Source organism: Caretta caretta, chromosome 2 (assembly GCF_965140235.1).
Source record: "Caretta caretta isolate rCarCar2 chromosome 2, rCarCar1.hap1, whole genome shotgun sequence".
In the NCBI taxonomy this organism is placed as follows: Eukaryota; Metazoa; Chordata; order Testudines; family Cheloniidae; genus Caretta; species Caretta caretta.
The window spans coordinates 234286293-234305716 of record NC_134207.1 but is presented as its reverse complement, the minus strand read 5'-3'; the positions used below and the strand labels follow the sequence as shown (position 1 = coordinate 234305716).

The window sequence follows — 19424 nt, the reverse complement described above, 5'->3', positions numbered from 1 at the left end:
CCGCTAAACACTGAGGATGGAGTGGAGGTCAAGGATAACCTAGGCATGGCCCAATATCTAAACAAATACTTTGCCTCAGTCTTTAATGAGACTAAAGAGGATCTTAGGGATAATGGTAGCATGACAAATGGGAATGAGGATATGGAGGTAGATATCACCATATTTGAGGTAGAAGCGAAACTCAAACAGCTTAATGGGACTAAATCGGGGGGCCCAGATAATCTTCATCCAAGAATATTAAAGGAATTGGCACAAGAAATTGCAAGCCCATTAGCAAGAATTTTTAATGAATCTGTAAACTCAGGGGTTGTACCGTATGATTGGAGAATTGCTAACATAGTTCCTATTTTTAAGAAAGGGAAAAAAAGTGATCCGGGTAATTATAGGCCTGTTAGTTTGACATCTGTAGTATGCAAGGTCTTGGAAAAAATTTTGAAGGAGAAGGTAGTTAAGGACATTGAAGTCAATGGTAAATGGGACAAAATACAACATGGTTTTACAAAAGGTAGATCGTGCCAAACCAACCTGATCTCCTTCTTTGAGATTTTTAGACAAAGGAAACGAAGTGGATCTAATTTACCTAGATTTTAGTAAGGCATTTGATACCGTGCCACATGGGGAATTATTAGTTAAATTGGATAAGACGGGGATCAATAGGAAAATTGAAAGGTGGATAAGGAATTGGTTAAAGGGGAGACTACAATGGGTCCTACTGAAAGGTGAACTGTCAGGCTGGAGGGAGGTTACCAGTGGAGTTCCTCAAGGATCGTTTTTGGGACCAATCTTATTTAATCTTTTTATTACTGACCTTGGCACAAAAAGTGGGAATGTGCTAATAAAGTCTGCGGATGATACAAAGCTGGGAGGTATTGCCAATTTAGAGAAGGACAGGGATACCCTACAGGAGGATCTGGATGACCTTGTAAACTGGAGTAATAGTAATACGATGAAATTTAATAGTGAGAAGTGTAAGGTCATGCATTTAGGGATTAATAACAAGAATTTTAGTTATAAGCGGGGGATGCATCAATTAGAAGTAACAGAGGAGGAAAAGTCTTGGAGTATTGGTTGATCATAGGATGACTATGAGCTGCCAATGTGATATGGCTGTGAAAAAAGCTAATGTGGTCTTGGGATGCATCAGGTGAGGTATTTCCAGTAGGGAAAGGAGGTTTTAGTACCGTTCTACAAGGCACTGGTGAGACCTCACCTGGAATACTGTGTGCAGTTCTGGTCTCCCATGTTTAAGAAGGATGAATTCAAACTGGAACAGGTACACAGAAGGGCTACTAGGATGATCCGAGGAATGGAAAACTTGTCTTATGAAAGGAGACTCAGGGAGCTCGGCTTGTTTAGCCTAACTAAAAGAAGGTTGAGGGGAGATATGATTGCTCTCTATAAATATATCAGAGGGATAAATACCAGAGAGGGAGAGGAATTATTTAAGCTCAGTACCAATGTGGACACAAGAACAAATGGATATAAACTGGCCACTAAGAAATTTAGACTAGAAATTAGACGAAGGTTTTTAACCATCAGAGGAGTGAAGTTTTGGAATAACCTTCCAAGGGAAGCAGTGGGGGCAAAAGATCTATCTGGCTTTAAGATTAAACTCGATAAGTTTATGGAGGAGATGGTATGATGGGATAACATGGTTTTGATAATTAAATATTCATAAATAGGCCCAATGGCCTGTGATGGGCTATTAGATGGGGTGAGATCTGAGTTACCCAGGAAAGAATTTTCTGTAGTATCTGGCTGATGAATCTTGCCCATATGCTCAGGGTTTAGCTGATTGCCATATTTGGGGTCGGGAAGAAATTTTCCTCCAGGGCAGATTGGAAGAGGCCCTGGAGGCTTTTCGCCTTCCTCTGTAGCATGGGGCACAGGTCACTTGCTGGAGGATTCTCTGCTCCTTGAAGTCTTTAAACTACTATTTGAGGACTTCAATAGCACAGATATAGGTGTGAGGTTTTTTTTGTAGAAGTGGTGGGTGAAATTCTGTGGCCTGCGTTGTGCAGGAAGTCAGACTAGATGATCATAATGGTCCCTTCTGACCTAAATATCTATGAATCCTTATGTTGAGTACCTCATTCATGAGTGACCCATTGATTACACATACTACATTCAGTCTTTTCAAGTAAAAAGCAAAGTTCCTTGGAATGAATTATTATTACTTTGGTTACACAAAAAAGGGGCAAAAAATTTATTTTGTTTATAGTTTTCAAAGAAACAGCATAAATGAACATTTCTCTGGATTTGGTTTACTCTGTCAACTTGTCAGCTCATTGGTATAATCAAACAGCAATAAAACAACACACACATACTAACAGAATCTGACAAAAAGAATCTTACTCCCCACAACAACAAATTTAAAATGATGAAGTTCATTTCTTTAGTAGGATGCATGGATGAAGACTGGATACAGAATATCTGAAACACACTTTTTCAAGTTTACATTTATAGTTCATATTTCAAATAAACTGTACCTTAGTTTCCAGTATCTTAAAAAGATGATCTAATCCTTGGTTTTCTCTCAGTATTATCCTGGTTTCTCTGTCATTGCTAATTACACCAAAGGTTTTGAGAGCTAACAATTGAACAACTGGATATTCAGATTTCAGCAGTTCCAGTAAGGCAGGAATAGCATTTAGTTCACGAACTGCAGCACGGCTTTGAAAATCCTGCAGCGAAATACCAAACTGAGTAAGTGTAACTGATAGCACAATATAATAGCATGTTGACTCCTGGCTTTACATAAAGAACAAAGAAATTCTGATTTCAAACATATTAATGAGCTAATATTTTGCAACTTTTAATTCTGAAGGTTTCTTTACATTTGGACTGAAAATGGAAATTGAAATAAGTATTCCACAAAACAATATTCAAAACAGTTCAAAGAATTTTGCATTACTAAAGTATTAATTATAATGCCTAGTTATGGTTGAGGAGGCCGAAAATGTTGATGCTTATCTCAGTCCATATGTGGATTTTTTTGGAAAAGTTTGGTGAAATTTAGTTTGCTCATTTCAAGTTATCTCAGTGACAAAAAAGAGACTTTTTCACACTTTGAGGCACTTGCCTGGTTTCCTCTCTTAGGCTTCCATAACTAAAAAACTGGTTTTGGTTGCATCCGATGAAGTGAGCTGTAGCTCACGAAAGCTTATGCTCAAATAAATTGGTTAGTCTCTAAGGTGCCACAAGTCCTCCTTTTCTTTTTGCGAATACAGACTAACACGGCTGTTACTCTGAAACCTGGTTTTGTTTAATATTTCAACCTTTGCATATATATCTAATCTCTATCTATATCACTCAATGAAGAATGTATACTATACCATATTAAAATAGTAAAGGAATAAAGTAGTTATAATCTGTTTATAATAGCATATTGCACCTGTACAGTGTGTAATTTTCCTTATCAATTTAAGCAAGCACCTGGTGCAATTATCCAGATACACCCTGCAACAAAGTCAGCAAGATAGCAAGAGAGGAGATACAGCAAAATGTGATTCAGAATAAAGACTTGTTCTGATGCACCCAAAAAAGAGAACCACGAATTGAATTCATTACTGAACTGATTTGCCCAGCCTCTGAAAATAACTACTATACAACTGTACCATTCTTTTGCTAAGCAGCTTATGGGTGACATTAGTGCTGATTGTGAAAGTAGTCAATTACAATACCTTCCTCCCATATGGAAAAAAAACTGCCAACAGTTTTCACCTATATTTAGGAATAAGTTCAAAATTATTGTTGTGGACTTGTTTGCAAGAATAAGGCAAGATGCAATTTTAATCACTCTATTTGTGCAGTTTTGGATAAACAGACATTTCTGTAACCCTTACTATGGGGATAAAGACTTGTCAAATGAAAAAACAAGATTTTTATTTAAACAAACGTTTTTGGGTCTGATTTTGATCTTGCTCACACTGGGCTAAATCAAGAGTATCTGAGTTGAAGTTAAAAGAGCTATAGTAAGGTAAAACTATAGCTGAAACTGAGATGAGACTCATGCCCTTTGAGATTAAGTGATTTTTCAATAAATTGATAAATTCTAGATATTACAGGAATAGAAGTAGATATTTTAAAGTGATTAATCTCTAGAAAAGAAATAAAAATACAATGCTGATCTGTTTCTGTAATTACCTGTACGAGGTGATAGATGCATTCAACAGAGTTCTTCTTAACGTCAGGGTCAGGGCTACTTAGCAATCTGATAAGTGGTTCTAGTCCACCTTGCTCAAATATTTGCACTTTACTGGTATATTCGACTGCCATATGTGCTAGGCAAAGACTGGCAAACTCATGGACAACTATATCTTCTACAGGGTGAAAATAAAATTAGGTTTTGTTCAATAGAATATATGCTCATTCATCCATTGGGTTAAAATATTATTTGAAAGTCAATAAACATTAGCTGTTAATCTTACCTTACTTTGCTATAAACATACTGTTCAATCTACATAACATATCATAATACTCAGTAAATTACTGAATTGTGGCTATAAAAGCACTAGGTCAATCACTTATCTAATGTGTTATGACAAATCATAACTTACAAGAAAGCTTTTTATTAAATGGCCTGATCAGATAGTGAAAGTAAATTATTTTTGACAGTATTTTTACACAAAGGAGCATTGCAGGTTACCTTCTGGTGCCAGCCGAGCTATGACTGAATTTGTGACATCTAGCTCTCTTAATAATTTTCTGACGTCATCTACAATGACAGAAAAATAAATATGAAGATTTTGTGTGGTTAGATGGAAATAATGCAGAGATACAGCTGATGCACAGAATGAAAAGCAAAGTGAAAACTCAATGAGGTTGCTTAATGCTACTCCCTGATCCTGAGAAACTGACTTATGCCTGATCTACACTAAAAAATTAGATTGACCTAGCTATGTTGCTTAGGACTGTGAAAATTTTTGTGCCCTGAGCACCATAGTCAGGTCATGCTAACCCCTGGTATAGATGGAGCTAGGTCAACAGAAGACTTCTTCTGCTGACTTAACTACCATCTCTTAGCCCTGGTCTACACTACGAGTTTAGGTCGAATTTAGCAGCATTCGGTCGATTTAACCCTGCACCCGTCCACACGACCAAGCCTGTTTTGTTGACTTAAAGGGCTCCTAAAATAGATTTCTATACTCCTCCCGGGGGTTTAGTGCTTAAATAGACCTCGGTGGGTCGAATTTGGGGTAGTGTGGACGCACTAATGATACCTTGATACTTTGATACTAATGATAGGTTTCAGAGTAGCAGCTGTGTTAATCTGTATCTGCGAAAAGAACAGGAGTACTTGTGGCACCTTAGAGACTAACAAATTTATTTGAGCATAAGCTTTCATGGGCTACTGCCTACTTTATCAGGTGCATAGAATGGAACATATAATAAGAAGATATATATACATACAGAGAACATGAAAAGGTGGAAGCTGCCGTACCAACTCTAAGAGACTAATTAATTAAGATGAGCACCAGGTGAGTGACTGTAGGACCTGGCTGGATACAGACACCTTCTTGTTCAAGCGGTATTTGTTGGGTACATAAACTATCCTGAGCCACCCCCGGAGACATGAAAGATGCAACATGGTGTTTTTTGTCACAAAAACTCAAGTTGCCCTGCGTCCCAGTAGTTGCAGACATATCTTTGCTGGAACTTGAGGGCTGAGCTGCACTTTTTGGATAAGGTCCTTCAAAGCAAAGAGCCTGTCAAGAGGGAGATAAGCCCGGTCTGTTACTGAATCCGGAAACATTCCAAAAACAATTGTTGTGTAGGGGGTCAATATTGATTTCTTAAGATTTATCTGCAGACCTAGACTTTGGAATAGTGAAGTTGTTGTTTGAGCTGCTGACCAAACCTCCTGATATGATTGACCCTTGAGGAGCCAGTTGTCGAGGTAGGAAAAAACAGTTATTCCTAAACAACATGGTATGACCACTATGATTTTTAAGAAAGCTCCCTGGGCAGATGACAAGCCAAAGGGTAGGACATTGTACTGGTAATGATTGTGATTGAATGTGAAATGAAGAAATCTTTTGTGGGATGAAACCCTATTAGAAAATAGGCATCTTTGAGATCAAGGCTTTCAAACCAGTTCCCTAATTCCAGGAAGGAAATTATAACTGCTAGGGATGCCATCCTGAATTTCAGATGTCAACATGCTTGTTCAATTGTCTGTCATCTAATAGCGGCCTCCAACCCCCATTATTTCTTGGGTATCAGAAAATATCTTGAATAGAACCCTTTTCCTCTGTATTGAGGTAGGACTGGTTCTATGGCTCCTAGAAGCAATGAGATCTTCTGTGTCAGCAATTGACAGTGAGAGGCAGTCCCTGAAGAGGGATGGGGGTTGGAAGGGCATGATGGAGGTAATTTGGATAGTATAGCCCAAAGTTATGGCCTCTAACACCCATTTGTCTGATGTTATAGTCCCTCATGCTTCCTGAAAAAGACAGAGGAGGTGTCCAAATTGAGGACTGGGGTTGTGTCACGCAGCTGGGAAAAACCTGGTCATTTGGTGGTTTGGACTCTCAACCAAACCATCTAAACTGGTGTTTGGACAATGTTGAAGATTGGCATGAAGCAGTCAAGATAGTTCTGGGCTTTTTCTTTCAAAACCTCAACCTCTTACCAGTGGTACTGGTGGCCTACAGAAAGCAAAAAATTGAGCAGGGCGGGATGTTTGTGCTAACTGAGACCTGCTAAATGTCCTCTCATTTGCAAGCTGCTCTAGAGTTCTTTAGGATATGAAGCGAGTCATTCGCGAAGTCTGCAAAAAGCTTATGGCCATCGAAAGATAAATCTTCCATGGTCAATTGAACCTCTTGTGGAAACTAACAGAATCATAGACTATCAGGGTTGGAAGGGACCTCAGGAGGTCATCTAGTCCAACCTCCTGCTCAAAGCAGGACCAATCCCCAACTAAATCATCCCAGCCAGGACTTTGTCAAGCCTGACCTTGAAAACCTCTAAGGAAGGAGATTCCACCACCTCCCTAGGTAACCCATTCCAGTGCTTCACCAGCCTCCTAATGAAAAAGTTTTTCCTAACATGCAACCTAAACCTCCCCCACTGCAACTTGAGACCATTACTCCTTGTTCTGTCAGCTGGTACCACTGAGAACAGTCTAGATCCAGCCTCTTTGGAACCCCCTTTCAGGTAGTTGAAAGGAACTATCAAATCTCTATCAAATTTTTCCACATCCTTCTTGTAGTGTAGGGCCCAAAACTGGACACAGTACTCCAGATGAGGCCTCACCAATGTCAAATAGAGGGGAATGATCATGTCCCTCAATCTGCTGGCCATGCCCCTACCTATACAGCCCAAAATGCCATTAGCCTTCTTGGCAACAAGGGCACACTGTTGACTCGTATCCAGCTTCTCGTCCACTGTAACCCCTAGGTCCTTTTCTGCAGAACTGCTGCCTAGCTGCTTGGTCCCTAGTCTGTAGCAGTGCATGGGATTCTTCCGTCCTAATGCAGGACTCTGCACTTCTCCTTGTTGAACCTCATCAGATTTCTTTTGGCCCAATCCTCCAATTTGTCTAGGTCCCTTTGTATCCTATCCCTACCTTCCAGAGTATCTGCCCCTCCTCCCAGTTTAGTGTCAACCTCAAACTTGCTGAGGGTGCAGTCCACGCCATCCTCCAGATCATTAATGAAGATATTGAACAAAACCAGCCCCAGGACTGACCCTTGAGGCACTTTGCTTGATACCGGCTGTCAACTAGATATGGAGACATTGATCATTACCCGTTGAGCCCAACAATCTAGCCAGCTTTCTATCCACCTTATAGTCCATTCATCCAGCCCATACTTCTTTAACTTGCTTGTAAGAATACTGTGGGAGACCGTACCAAAAGCTTTGCTAAAGTCAAGAAATAGCACATCCACTGCTTTCCCCTCATCCACAGAGCCAGTTAAGTCATCATAGAAGGCAATTAGGTTAGTCAGGCATGACTTGCCCTTGGTGAATCCATGCTGACTGTTCCTGATCACTTTCCTCTCCTCTAAGTGCTTCAGAATTGATTTCTTGAGGACCTGCTCCATAATTTTTCTAGGGACTGAGGTGAGGCTGACTGGCTTGTAGTTCCCTGGATCCTCCTCCTTCCCTTTTCTAAAGATGGGCACTACATTAGCCTTTTTCCAGTCTTCCGGGGCCTCCCCTGATCGCCATGAGTTTTCAAAGATAATGGACAATGGTTCTGCAATCACATCCACCAACTCCTTTAGCACCCTTGGATGCTCTGCACATCCTCTGTCACTACGTTGCCTCCCTCATTCAGTAAGGGGCCCACACTTTCCTTGACTTTCTTCTTGTTGCTAACATACCTGAAGAAATCCTTCTTGTTACTCTTAACATCTCTTGCTAGCTGCAATTCCAAGTGTGATTTGGCCTTCCTGATTTCACTCCTGCATGCCTGAGCAATATTTTTATACTCCTCCCTGGTCATTTGTCCAGTCTTCTAGTTCTTGTAAGCTTCTTTTCTGTGTTTAAGATCAGCAAGGATTTCACTGTTAAGCAAGCTGACATATTTACTATTCTTTCTACACATTGGGATGGTTTCTTCCTGCAACCTCAATAAGGATTCTTTAAAATACAGCCAGTTCTCCTGGACTCCTTCCCCCTCATGTTATTCTCCCAGGGGATCCTGCCCATCAGTTCCCTGAGGGAGTCAAAGTCTGCTTTTCTGACAACTCAGACAACTGAAGCCAGAAACTCACACCATTGCTACTGAGGTGGAAATAGACCTGGCTGCAGTATACACTACATTGAGTGAAGACTTCAGTGAAGTTTTTGCTAAGCTGATCCTCCTTTATTATGGCTCTGAATTGTTCTTGATGTTCCTGGGGTAAATGGTGAATAGAAGCATTAAGCTTCTGTAGTTCAGGTAGACATATTTTGACATCAGTGCCTGGTGGTTAGCTATCCCATACTGAACATTTCTGGTCCTTATCATAAGAGGTAGCGTTTTGGGTATGTTGCCTTCCCCTTTCATTGACTGGATTCATGACTAAAGAATTTGGTGCTGGATAAGAAAATAAAAACTCACAATCTCTGGCCAAGACATAATATTTTTTTATCACCCCTCTTGCATGGGCGGGAGGCGTTGTTGTAATTTGCCAGATGAACCTGGCTAGCTCAAGGAGTGCTTCATTAATTGGCATACCACCCATGCTGAGATCATAGAATCACAGAATATTAGGGTTGGAAGAAACTTCAGGAGGGCATCTAGTCCAAGTCCCTGCTCAAAGCAGGACCAACACCAACTAAATCATCCCAGCCAGGGCTTTGTCAAGCCGGGCCTTAAAAACCTCTAAGGAAGGAGATTCCACCACCTCCCTAGGTAACCCATTCCAGTTCTTCACTACCCTCCTAGTGAAATAGTGTTTCCTAATATCCAATCTACACCTCTCCCACTGCAACTTGAGACCCTTGCTGCTTGTTCTGTCATCTGCCACCACTGAGAACAGCCTAGGTCCATCCTCTTTGGAACCCCCCTTCAGGTAATTGAAGGCTGCTATCAAATCCCTCCTCATTCTTCTCTTCTGCAGACTACACAATCCCAGTTCCCACAGCTTCTCCTCATAAGTCATGGTCTACAACTACTGCCTATGAATTTTTTCCCCTTTCTTGGGATGCAGGCTTCCGATAGCTTCTGCAGCTTTGATTTAAAGTAATCCCAGGCCTCCTCTGCCTTTAGATCCATAAGTGCTTCAGTCCAATCCACTTCCCTAACTAATTTCCTTAATTTTTGAAAGTCAGCCCTTTTGAAATCAAAAACCCTAGTTGCAAATTTATTTTTGTTAATCCTTCCGTTCAGTTTGAACTGAATTAGCTCATGATCACTTGAACCAAGATTGTCCCCTACAACCATTTCTTCTATGAGGTCCTCACTACTCAGCAAAACCAAATCTAAAATGGCATCCCCTCTAGTTGGTTCAGCAACTACTTGATGAAGGAATCCATCAGCTATTGCATCTAGGAAAATCTGAGCCCTATTATTATTACTAGCACTCGTCCTCCAGTCTATATCTGGGAAGTTAAAGTCTCCCATGATCACACAGTTTCCATTAGTATTTACTTCATTAAAAACATTAAAGAGGGCCCTATCCATATCCAAATTAGATCCTGGCGGTCTATAGCACACCCCAAGCACTATCCCAGGGGAGGCTCTAATAGTTTTCTTCCCCAACGTAATTTTTGCCCAGACGGACTCTGTCTTATCCATTCCATCACTTCTTATTTCTTTACATTCTACCTCATCATTGATATACAATTCTACTCCACCATCTTTCCCTTTATTTCTGTCTTTCCTAAACAGCACATACCCTTCAATACCTGTAGTCCAGTCATGACTACTATTCCACCATGTTTCTGTTATCCCTATAATATCTGGTTTCACTTCCTGCACCAGTAGCTCTAGTTCCTCCATTTTGTTACCTAGGCTCCTTGCATTGGTGTACAAACATCTTAATTTTTGCTGTTTGGCCTCGCTCACATTCTGTACCCTTTAGGCATGGTCATTCTACAGCCAGTATAACCTATTAGGCTGGTATCCACACTGCCCTTCCTCCTTATTTACATTCTCCTACCCACGGCTGTATCCTTTCTTACTTCGTTTTCTTCCCTCTCAATGCTAAAATCTGGCATGGACATTACCTGGACATCTCCCAACCATCTCCCCCAAATTCCTAGTTTAAAGCTCTCTTAATCAGTTGTGCCAGCCTCCATCCTAGAAGTCTATTTCCTTCCCTACTCAGATGAAGTCCATTCCGAGAGAACTGTCCTCTGTCCATGAATGCCTCCCAGTGGCCATACATCCCAAAGCCCTCCTTATAGCACCACTGCCTAAGCCATCTGTTGATACTCATAATCTTGTCACACCTTTGTTGCCCTTCAGTTTTGGGACCAATCTTTTTATTACTGACCTCGGCACAAAAAGTGGGAGTGTGCTAATAAAGTTTGCGGATGATACAAAGCTGGGAGGTATTGCCAATTTAGAGAAGGACCAGGAAATCATACAGGAAGATTTGGATGACCTTGTAAACTGGAGTAATAGTAATACGATGAAATTTAACAGTGAGAAGTGTAAGGTTATGCATTTAGGGATTAATAACAAGAATTTTAGTTATAAGCTGGGGATGCATTAATTAGAAGTAATGGAGGAGGAAAAGGACCTTGGAGTATTGGTTGATCATAGGATGACTATGAGCCGACAATGTGATATGGCTGTGAAAAAAGCTAATGCGGTCTTGGGATGCATCAGGTGAGGTATTTCCAGTAGAGATAAGGAGGTGTTAGTACCTTTATACAAGGCACTGGTGAGACCTCACCTGGAATACTGTGTGCAGTTCTGGTCTCCCATGTTTAAGAAGGATGAATTCAAACTGGAACAGATACACAGAAGGGCTACTAGGATGAGCCGAGGAATGGAAAACCTGTCTTATGAAAGGAGACTCAAGGAGCTTGGCTTGTTTAGCCTAACTAAAAGAAGGTTGAGGGGAGATATGATTGCTCTCTATAAATATATCAGAGGGATAAATACCAGAGAGGGAGAGGAATTATTTAAGCTCAGTACCAATGTGGACACAAGAACAAATGGATATAAACTGGTCATTGGGAAGTTTAGACTTCAAATTAGATGAAGGTTTCTAATCGTCAGAGGAGTGAAGTTTTGGAATAGCCTTCCAAGGGAAGCAGTGGGGGCAAAAGACCTATCTGGCTTCAAGATTAAGCTCGATAAGTTTATGGAGGAGATGGTATGATGGGATAACATGATTTTGGTAATTAATTGATCTTTAAATATTCATGGTAAATAGGCCCAATGGCCTGTGATGGAATGTTAGATGGGGTGAGATCTGAGTTACTACAGAAAATTCTTTCCTGTGTAGCTGGCTGGTGAATCTTGCCCATATGCTCAGGGTTTAGCTGATTGCCATATTTGGGGTCGGGAAGGAATCTTCCTCCACGGCAGATTGGAAGAGGCCCTGGAAGTTTTTCGCCTTCCTCTGTAGCATGGGGCATGGGTCGCTTGCTGGAGGATTCTCTGCTCCTTGAACTCTTTAAACCACGATTTGAGGACTTCAATAGCTCAGACATAGGTGAGAGGTTTTTCGCGGGAGTGGGTGGGTGAGATTCTGTGGCCTGCGTTGTGCAGGAGGTCGGACTAGATGATCATAATGGTCCCTTCTGACCTTAGTATCTATGAATCTATGTGCTCCAGCCCCCTAATCATTGTCATTGCTCTCCGCTGGACTCTCTCCAATTTGTCCACATCACTTCTGTAGTGAGGGGACCAAAACTGGACGCAATACTCCAGGTGTGGCCTCACCAGTGCCCAATAGAGGGGAATGATCACTTCCCTCGATCTGCCAACAATGCTCCTGCTAATACATCCCAATATGCCATTGGCTTTCTTGGCAACAAGGGCACACTGCTGACTCATATCCAGCTTCTCGTCCATTGTAATCCCCAGGTCCTTTTCTGCAAAGCTGCTGCTTAGCCAGTCAGTCCCCAGCCTGTAGCGGTGCATGGGATTCTTCCTTCCTAAGTGCAGAACTCTGCACTTGTCCTTGTTGAACCTCATCAGATTTCTTTTGGCCCAATCCTCCAATTTGTCTAGGTCACTCTGGACCCTATCCCTACCCTGCATCGTATCTACCTCTCCCCGCAGCTTAGTGTCATCTGCGAACTTGCTGAGGGTGCAATTAATCCCATCATTCAGATAATTAATAAAGATGTTGAACAAAACTGGCCCCAGGACTGACCCCTGGGGCACTCCGCTTGATACCGGCTGCCAACTAGACATCGAACGGTTGATCACTACCCGTTGAGCCCGACAATCTAGCCAGCTTTCTATCCACCTTAGAGTCCATTCATCCAGTCCATACATAGATAGAAGTGTGTGATATGTTCAGAAGCTTGTGATGGGAATCCAGGACTTCTTCCAGGGGAATTTGCAAGGTGTCAGCAACCCACTTCATCAGGTCCTGGAATTGTCTCATCAGCTAATAATGGTGGTGGTGGCGGCATTACTGCCTCATATGGTGATGATAGGGGGTAACCTCCTTGTCTGCCCTTGCCTCTTGCTCCTCAAAGGTATTCCTGGGCTCAGAGAGGGGAGGAGGAATGGATGGTACCAGCGAAAAAGTCTTCTGTGTTCCCTGTGAAACTGAGTTTAGATCCCTCAAAATTGCAAGGGGATCCCAGTAAGGCCAATAAGGGAGACCATAAGGCATGGGGGGAGGTATCCAACATTGATCATCCCAAATGTTGTAAGGCAGGGGTCTGGTGTCCTGCCTCTGTTACATCTGTAACAGAGAATAATGTCTCCTGGAATAAATTGGAGAGCCTTGAACAGAAAGTTCAAAATGTGAGTCAGAATGCCCCTCCACATATCGTATCTGTGGTGACATCCTCTCCTCATGGGTAGTGGAAGATGAAAAAGAGGTAGATCTCATGGAAACACGAGCAGGCTGTGACCCAGTCAACCTTGCTACTGAGAGATGTCCAGAGGTTGCAAGGAGTGGAGATTCGGGTTCATTCGGTACCAAAAGATCTTTCAGGTACTGGAATTCCTGCACTACTGGCAGCACAACAGAACTCAATACCAACACCAATGATGCTGCAGAAGCTGTTGTGCGAGGCACTGACATCTGTACCAAGGCGGTTGAGGATTCCATTGAAGCCAGTCTCTTGGTAGTAACAATCTTTGGTACTGAGCCCTTGAGACCTGAGGAATGGAACTTAGTTGAATTCTTAGAATCCTTCACAGTACCTGAAGTACTTGGAGCCTCACTAGCACTCCTCTGGGGGTCTGAGGTTTCCAGTGACTGGATCTTCTTTGATGCGGAACTCTGTTCTCCTCCTCTTCTCCCTTCCTTATACTTTGAGTGGGAAGCTCTCAGTGTCACAGTTATAGACACCTCTCTCATAAAGAGTGTTGGATGCCTTCTTCCCCTTGGAAGCTCTCGATGACCATGATCTTGATGACGGGAACTGACAGAAGTGGAGGATCCCTATACTGGAGGGTTCTCTGCCCCCTTGGTCAGCAGCCGGTCTCCAGGCTTGCTCCATCATTAACAGTTTCCCTATACTTTATTTCCCTGTTCTTCTGAGATCTTCCTTTAAAAGAAGAGCAGACCTTACACTTGTTGGGAATATCAGAGTCTTCCAAACAACGAATGCATTGGGAGTGCCTGTCGCTAAAAGGAATTGCTTCTTGACAAGAGAGGCACCTTTCAAAAGTCTGGGGAGCCTGATATCCCTGAAAGGAGAAAATTTGTTCAAGGAAAAAAGAAAAAACACATTTTTTTGAAGAAAAGAACAAGGGAGAACAAGTGTTCCTACAACTATAAGGTACTAAACCTGCTACTACGACTAATTATAGAAGCCAAAACACAATACAAGATGGAAGAGGTGCACAGTAAATTGACACATGCTAGACTCCATCTCTGGCCAAAGGTAGTTGAGAAGGAACTAAGGGCAGTTAATCCGTGCAGCCCTATACTACGTGCACATGCAGAATTCATGCCCCCCGCAGGCTTCCTTGCAGAAAAATGACTTTCTGATGGGGAAGCAAAGGGAAGCCGCAACAGCGGTCACACACTCCTCCCCGGCAGTGTGGGCATGTCATTTTGGGCACCCAGAGCAGCCAGTAGAGAGAGAAATCACTGTGGGGGAGGAAGGAGAGTGGGCTGGGGATGCTCCAGCCGGTGGCTCCTACCCTGCACCAGACTCAGTTCCTCTTCCTCTTTAAGAAATGTCCAGGGCCAGGTCGGACCCACCTCCAGAAACCTTCCCCAGCTGCAGGAAGCTCTGCATAGCCCCCTGCTTACTGTCCCCATCACTCGTCCGTCACAGGGGGCGAGGTAACTGTACGAGGAGCTGCTCCCCGTCCACCCAACCCCCATGCATCTGGACCTCCCATACCCAAGCCCCAGTGCTGAGCCTCACCCCTCCACACCTATATTCCCCACCCTGCTGAGCCCCCCCCTGCATCCGGACCCCCGCTGAACCCCTCCCCTGTGCAGCAAGACCCCTCCCCCCATTAAGCTGCCTGCACCCAGAGTGTCCCATACAGAATCCTCTTACCCCACACCTGGATCCCCCCACACTAAGCCCCTCCATTCTTGGATCCTGCTGAGCTGAGCCTGCTTGCCCCACACCTGGATCAGGGCTAAGGCTGGCTGTGCATGAGAGATTCTGTCCCTCTCACTTGCTATCTTGGTGCACCTGGTTGGAGGGGCATGACACTGGGGTGTTTCTGGGGCAGGCCTGGCCCTTGTGCTATGTCAGGGTCGGGTGCAGCCTCACCACCAATTCCATATCCCGAGGAGGGCTGCAGGGTGATCTTCCATCTCCAGGCAGCCAGTGGCCTGTGTTCCCCACTGCCATGCTGGAGCCTCCACATTTATTAGTGACAAATAAAATATGCAGAATTTTAAAATATTGTGGGCAGATTTTTTTTTTTAAGCAGAATTCCCTTAGGAGTATTATACAGCCTCAGTACAGGGCAAGAGGATATGTAGGGTGCATGAGCGGGCCAATCAGGCACTGCTATCAAAAATCTCCAATCAAAGGTGCAGGGATACATGCATACTTAATGTGGAGCATCCACAGGCACACTAATCAAAGAATACTTGCTTCTGACAAGTTATTTAACTTACTAGTTATTATAAAGATTTAGGCAGCAAACACCCAAACCTAACCTTGGGAATAAACAACAATTTGTTGTTTGGCAAGGATGAAGGTTTTTTTTTATTGCCCTAAAATAATCTTTGAAGAATTTGTTTTTCAAAGTAATCATTTTCTAATTTCCTGATGACACAGCACACATAGCAAATTTCATATCTGATTATCAAAAAATGTAATTTTTATGGATTTTGTAAAAACTATGACAAAGACATTTTGAGAGAGACTTTTAAAAGATAGTATTATTGTTGACCATTTGCTTAGCATAAACACAGACAACAGGAGACACAGGTTCAGGAGCTGACTTGAGACACCTACTTTTGAAACAGTTGATATCTTAATATTATGATGCTGTGTTGCAGCCTATCAACATGTCACACAATGTTCATGTTTGTACTGGAGGAGAAACAGTTAGAGGTGAACATACATAAAAGGAAAGGACCTAGATGTTTATGGGGAAGATCCTTCAGACCTGACCTTGAGGCCACTGTTAGTTGGGAGTGTGTTCCAAAAATAAGGGGCAGTATGGAAGAAGGCATGATGATGAAAATGGGAAAACTTACAATGGGAGTCAGTGAGAAAGAGGTTTGGTGCGGAGCAAAAGGGGCAAGAGGAAGAGTAGGAAGAAACCAGAGCAGAAATGTAAGCAGGTGGGGAACTGTGCAGTGCCTTGAAGGTCAGAACCAGAAGCTAGAACTTGGTATGGAAGGCAGAGGACACAGTGAAAAGATTTAAATAGGGCATGACAGGAAAAAAAATTGGTCAGGTTACTTACAAAAAAGTGACATCGTCTGTGATACTAGCAGGGTGGAAACTTATAAGTGACTGTAAAAATACTATTTACTTATATCTTCTTATTTTCTTAGATAACTTATTTAACCATAGCTTTTGGTGGGGATGGTAAGCAGTAGCAAATTCTTTTTCCTCTATTTTCTATAAAAGGGGAGTGATCAAGCCTTTCTAGACATACTAGAATTCCAGTAGCTAGCCACTGGAATTTAGACCTAATTATCACATCAATATTAAATTGTTTGTGGTGAAGTGTATTTCTGGTCTAACTATGGTATATCACAGAAAATTGAGTTACACCAGAGATAAAGTTGGCCCTTTATTGTTGTTTTTTAAATTAGATATTTTTCATATTAGCAAAGAAACAAACATTAGTAGGATGTTTTAATTTGTATCAAAGTTTCATTTCACATGCCACCTATATCTGCATTAACTGTATTCCTACAAAGTACAATTTAATGAAAAAAATTAAAAACGGAAGACTTACTATTAGAAGCCATGATCCCAAATACCATGGTGGCATTTCTGCGCACAAGTGGGTCTTCATGTGAGACTAGTTTAAATAAAGGTTCCACAGCTCCAAGACCAAGGAGTGTCACTTTGTTTTCATCACCTAAACAGTAATTAGGTTTAAATTCTGATATGAATTATTGAAAATACCTTACACCAGAATGCAACAAAAAAACACTAATACTAATGCAATATACATACATATTAATATAAGGTATTATTGATATCAATCTCTTTATTGGATTACAGAATATATTTCAAATAGTACCAAAATGATCTAAAATAAAGCAGTCTAACATAACACAGTCATTAAAATTCTTTGATGGAATTATAGCCTTAAACACTGCAGTATTAAACATAATACACCACATGTAAATAAAAAAATGTGTGGTTCACAAGGATGCGATGTCACATCCAAAGCTGGATTAAAGCATAGGCACTAAAGGCCCGGGTCTAAGACCCCAGCTCTTGGAGTCATATGATCACCTCAGACTCCTCATGAAAATATAAAGTAAGTTTCTAGCCCATATGATCGTGAAGAAAGGTTTGAAAATGTGAACCAAGTGTAACTGCTTGTCTTCAGAGAGGCTGAAACAACAGCTCTGAAAGCTGTGCACTGCCCTATGCATCTCAATTGGGTGTTGATCGAAGGCCCACTAGGCTGGAGGGATACCACCAACACCAACCTAACAAAGGAGCAAGGAAAAAGCAAGATTCATGCCATTAACCCAAGGGTTCCCAAAGTTTTGCTGGTATGACCCCTACTGGAACCCCAGACAGCATGAAGGACACCATTTTGAAGAGCAAACTGACGTTCTCTGCACGGTCTGACCTCACACACTCCATACATACGAAGTCACACTGTGCAGAGGACACCATTTTGTAGAGCAAAATGGTGTCCTCCATGCATCATGACCTTGCACGCACCGTACATAGAAATGGGTAGGGAGGGAGTGGAGGGAATGGAGTGGAGAGTGCTCTGTCCCTACTATGTGCTGGCCAAAGTAGCTGACCAGGCACACAATGAGGAGACAGCTGCTCCATTAAAAGGGGTGAAATAACTTACTCTACTGCATGCAAGTGGGAGCAGAGAAGAAATTGTTCTTGGGGCAGCGCAGCTACACACCAGGGGTATGTCTTCACTCAAGAAGTAACTCATGTTATCAGCACTCAAGTTACCCATCTCAAGTTAGCCTAGCTTAAGTGAGAGCAGCTACACTGTAAAGTAACACTCAAGCTGCTGTGTTTGCACTGGTGCTGTACTCTCTCATGTGTGGTGCTAAGACTACTGGGGGCACAGCCTGTGGTTCTTAGCACTGCAGTAAGCTGAGTTGCTCCATCAATTATTTCCCAGTGAATTGTGGAAGAACTTGTCTGTCCCTTCAGGGCACATGGGGTGGGGGTGGGGGGACGACTATGGGAAGGCACTGGAGGACTAGCAGCACTTCAGTGGAGCTAGCCTGTGTCCACACTGCAGAGTTGTCATGTTAGCAGCTGATGAGTTGCGCTCACTCAGGTTTTAGCCTATACTCCCTCTTGGGCTAGCCAATTCAAATTAACTGCACCAGTGAACCTTTTTTTGTATGTGGATGGGACTCAGGTTATTACCTGAATTAACTTTGCAGTGAAGACAAGCCCAACTACCTAGAATATGTCGCCACTGCAATCGGGGGCATGACTGCAGCTCAGGTAAGCATACATGCACTAGCTTTAATCTAGCTAGTGCAGCTAAAAATAGTGCAGATGCAATGGCATGGACCATGATGTGGGCTAGAAAAGTGAGCATGTACCTAGGTTTCTGGGTGGGCTTGTATAACCTGTGCTGCATCTTCACTGCTATTTTTAGCTGTGCTGGCTAGATTAAAGCTCGCACAAATATGCCTACCTGAACTGCAATGACATCTCCAACTGCAGTGCAGACACACCCCTATTCAGGGCTGATTGCAAAAGTACACTCTAGCCCGCTTGTTAGGATATAGATATTCAGGTCTGTCTGCAAAGGCTTATACTTTAAGAATTTAGGTGTATTCTTATCACTTAGCTAGTTATAGAGGTATAAAAGAAAGAATCAAAATCACTGTCTGCCAGTGTAAGGGCCTTAAGGCAGTAATTTTGATTCTTTCTTTAAATCTCTATAACTAGCTAAGTGATAAGAATACACCTAAATTCTTAAAGTATAGGCCTTTGCAGACAGACCTGAATATCTATATCCTAACACCACTGTGGGGTCAGAAGAACATTCACATCAATAATCTGTTAAATAGTTAATTTAGCAGAAACAACAAACTAATATATTTGTTATTTTTGGACATAATGGCAGATACAGTATTGTTGCAGTGAGCAAAGGGATAGCTGTCAAGAGCTGTTGGAGTGGGGAACAAGGAATTCAACCCCCTCTCCTCAAATTTACAGTAATCTCTGCCCTG

General features: G+C 42.3%; 1 protein-coding gene across 10 annotated transcripts in view; it reads right to left on the bottom strand.

Annotated features, from left to right (window-relative positions):
• ARMC3 (armadillo repeat containing 3) overlaps positions 1 to 19424 on the bottom strand; it is a 118973-nt gene that overhangs the window by 84891 nt on the left and 14658 nt on the right. For 8 of the 10 annotated variants that reach the window (XM_048837900.2, XM_048837901.2, XM_075125915.1 and 5 more), the window contains exons 5-8: positions 16976 to 17101; positions 4649 to 4717; positions 4147 to 4322; positions 2490 to 2684 (exon numbers count right to left, since the gene is read on the bottom strand). In XM_048837900.2, coding sequence (XP_048693857.1) covers positions 2490 to 2684; positions 4147 to 4322; positions 4649 to 4717; positions 16976 to 17101 — 566 coding nt within the window. Of the gene's footprint in view, positions 1 to 2489; positions 2685 to 4146; positions 4323 to 4648; positions 4718 to 8333; positions 8425 to 16975; positions 17102 to 19424 lie in introns of those variants that run through there. The other 2 variants (XM_075125916.1, XM_048837908.2) reach the window with 2 other exon arrangements.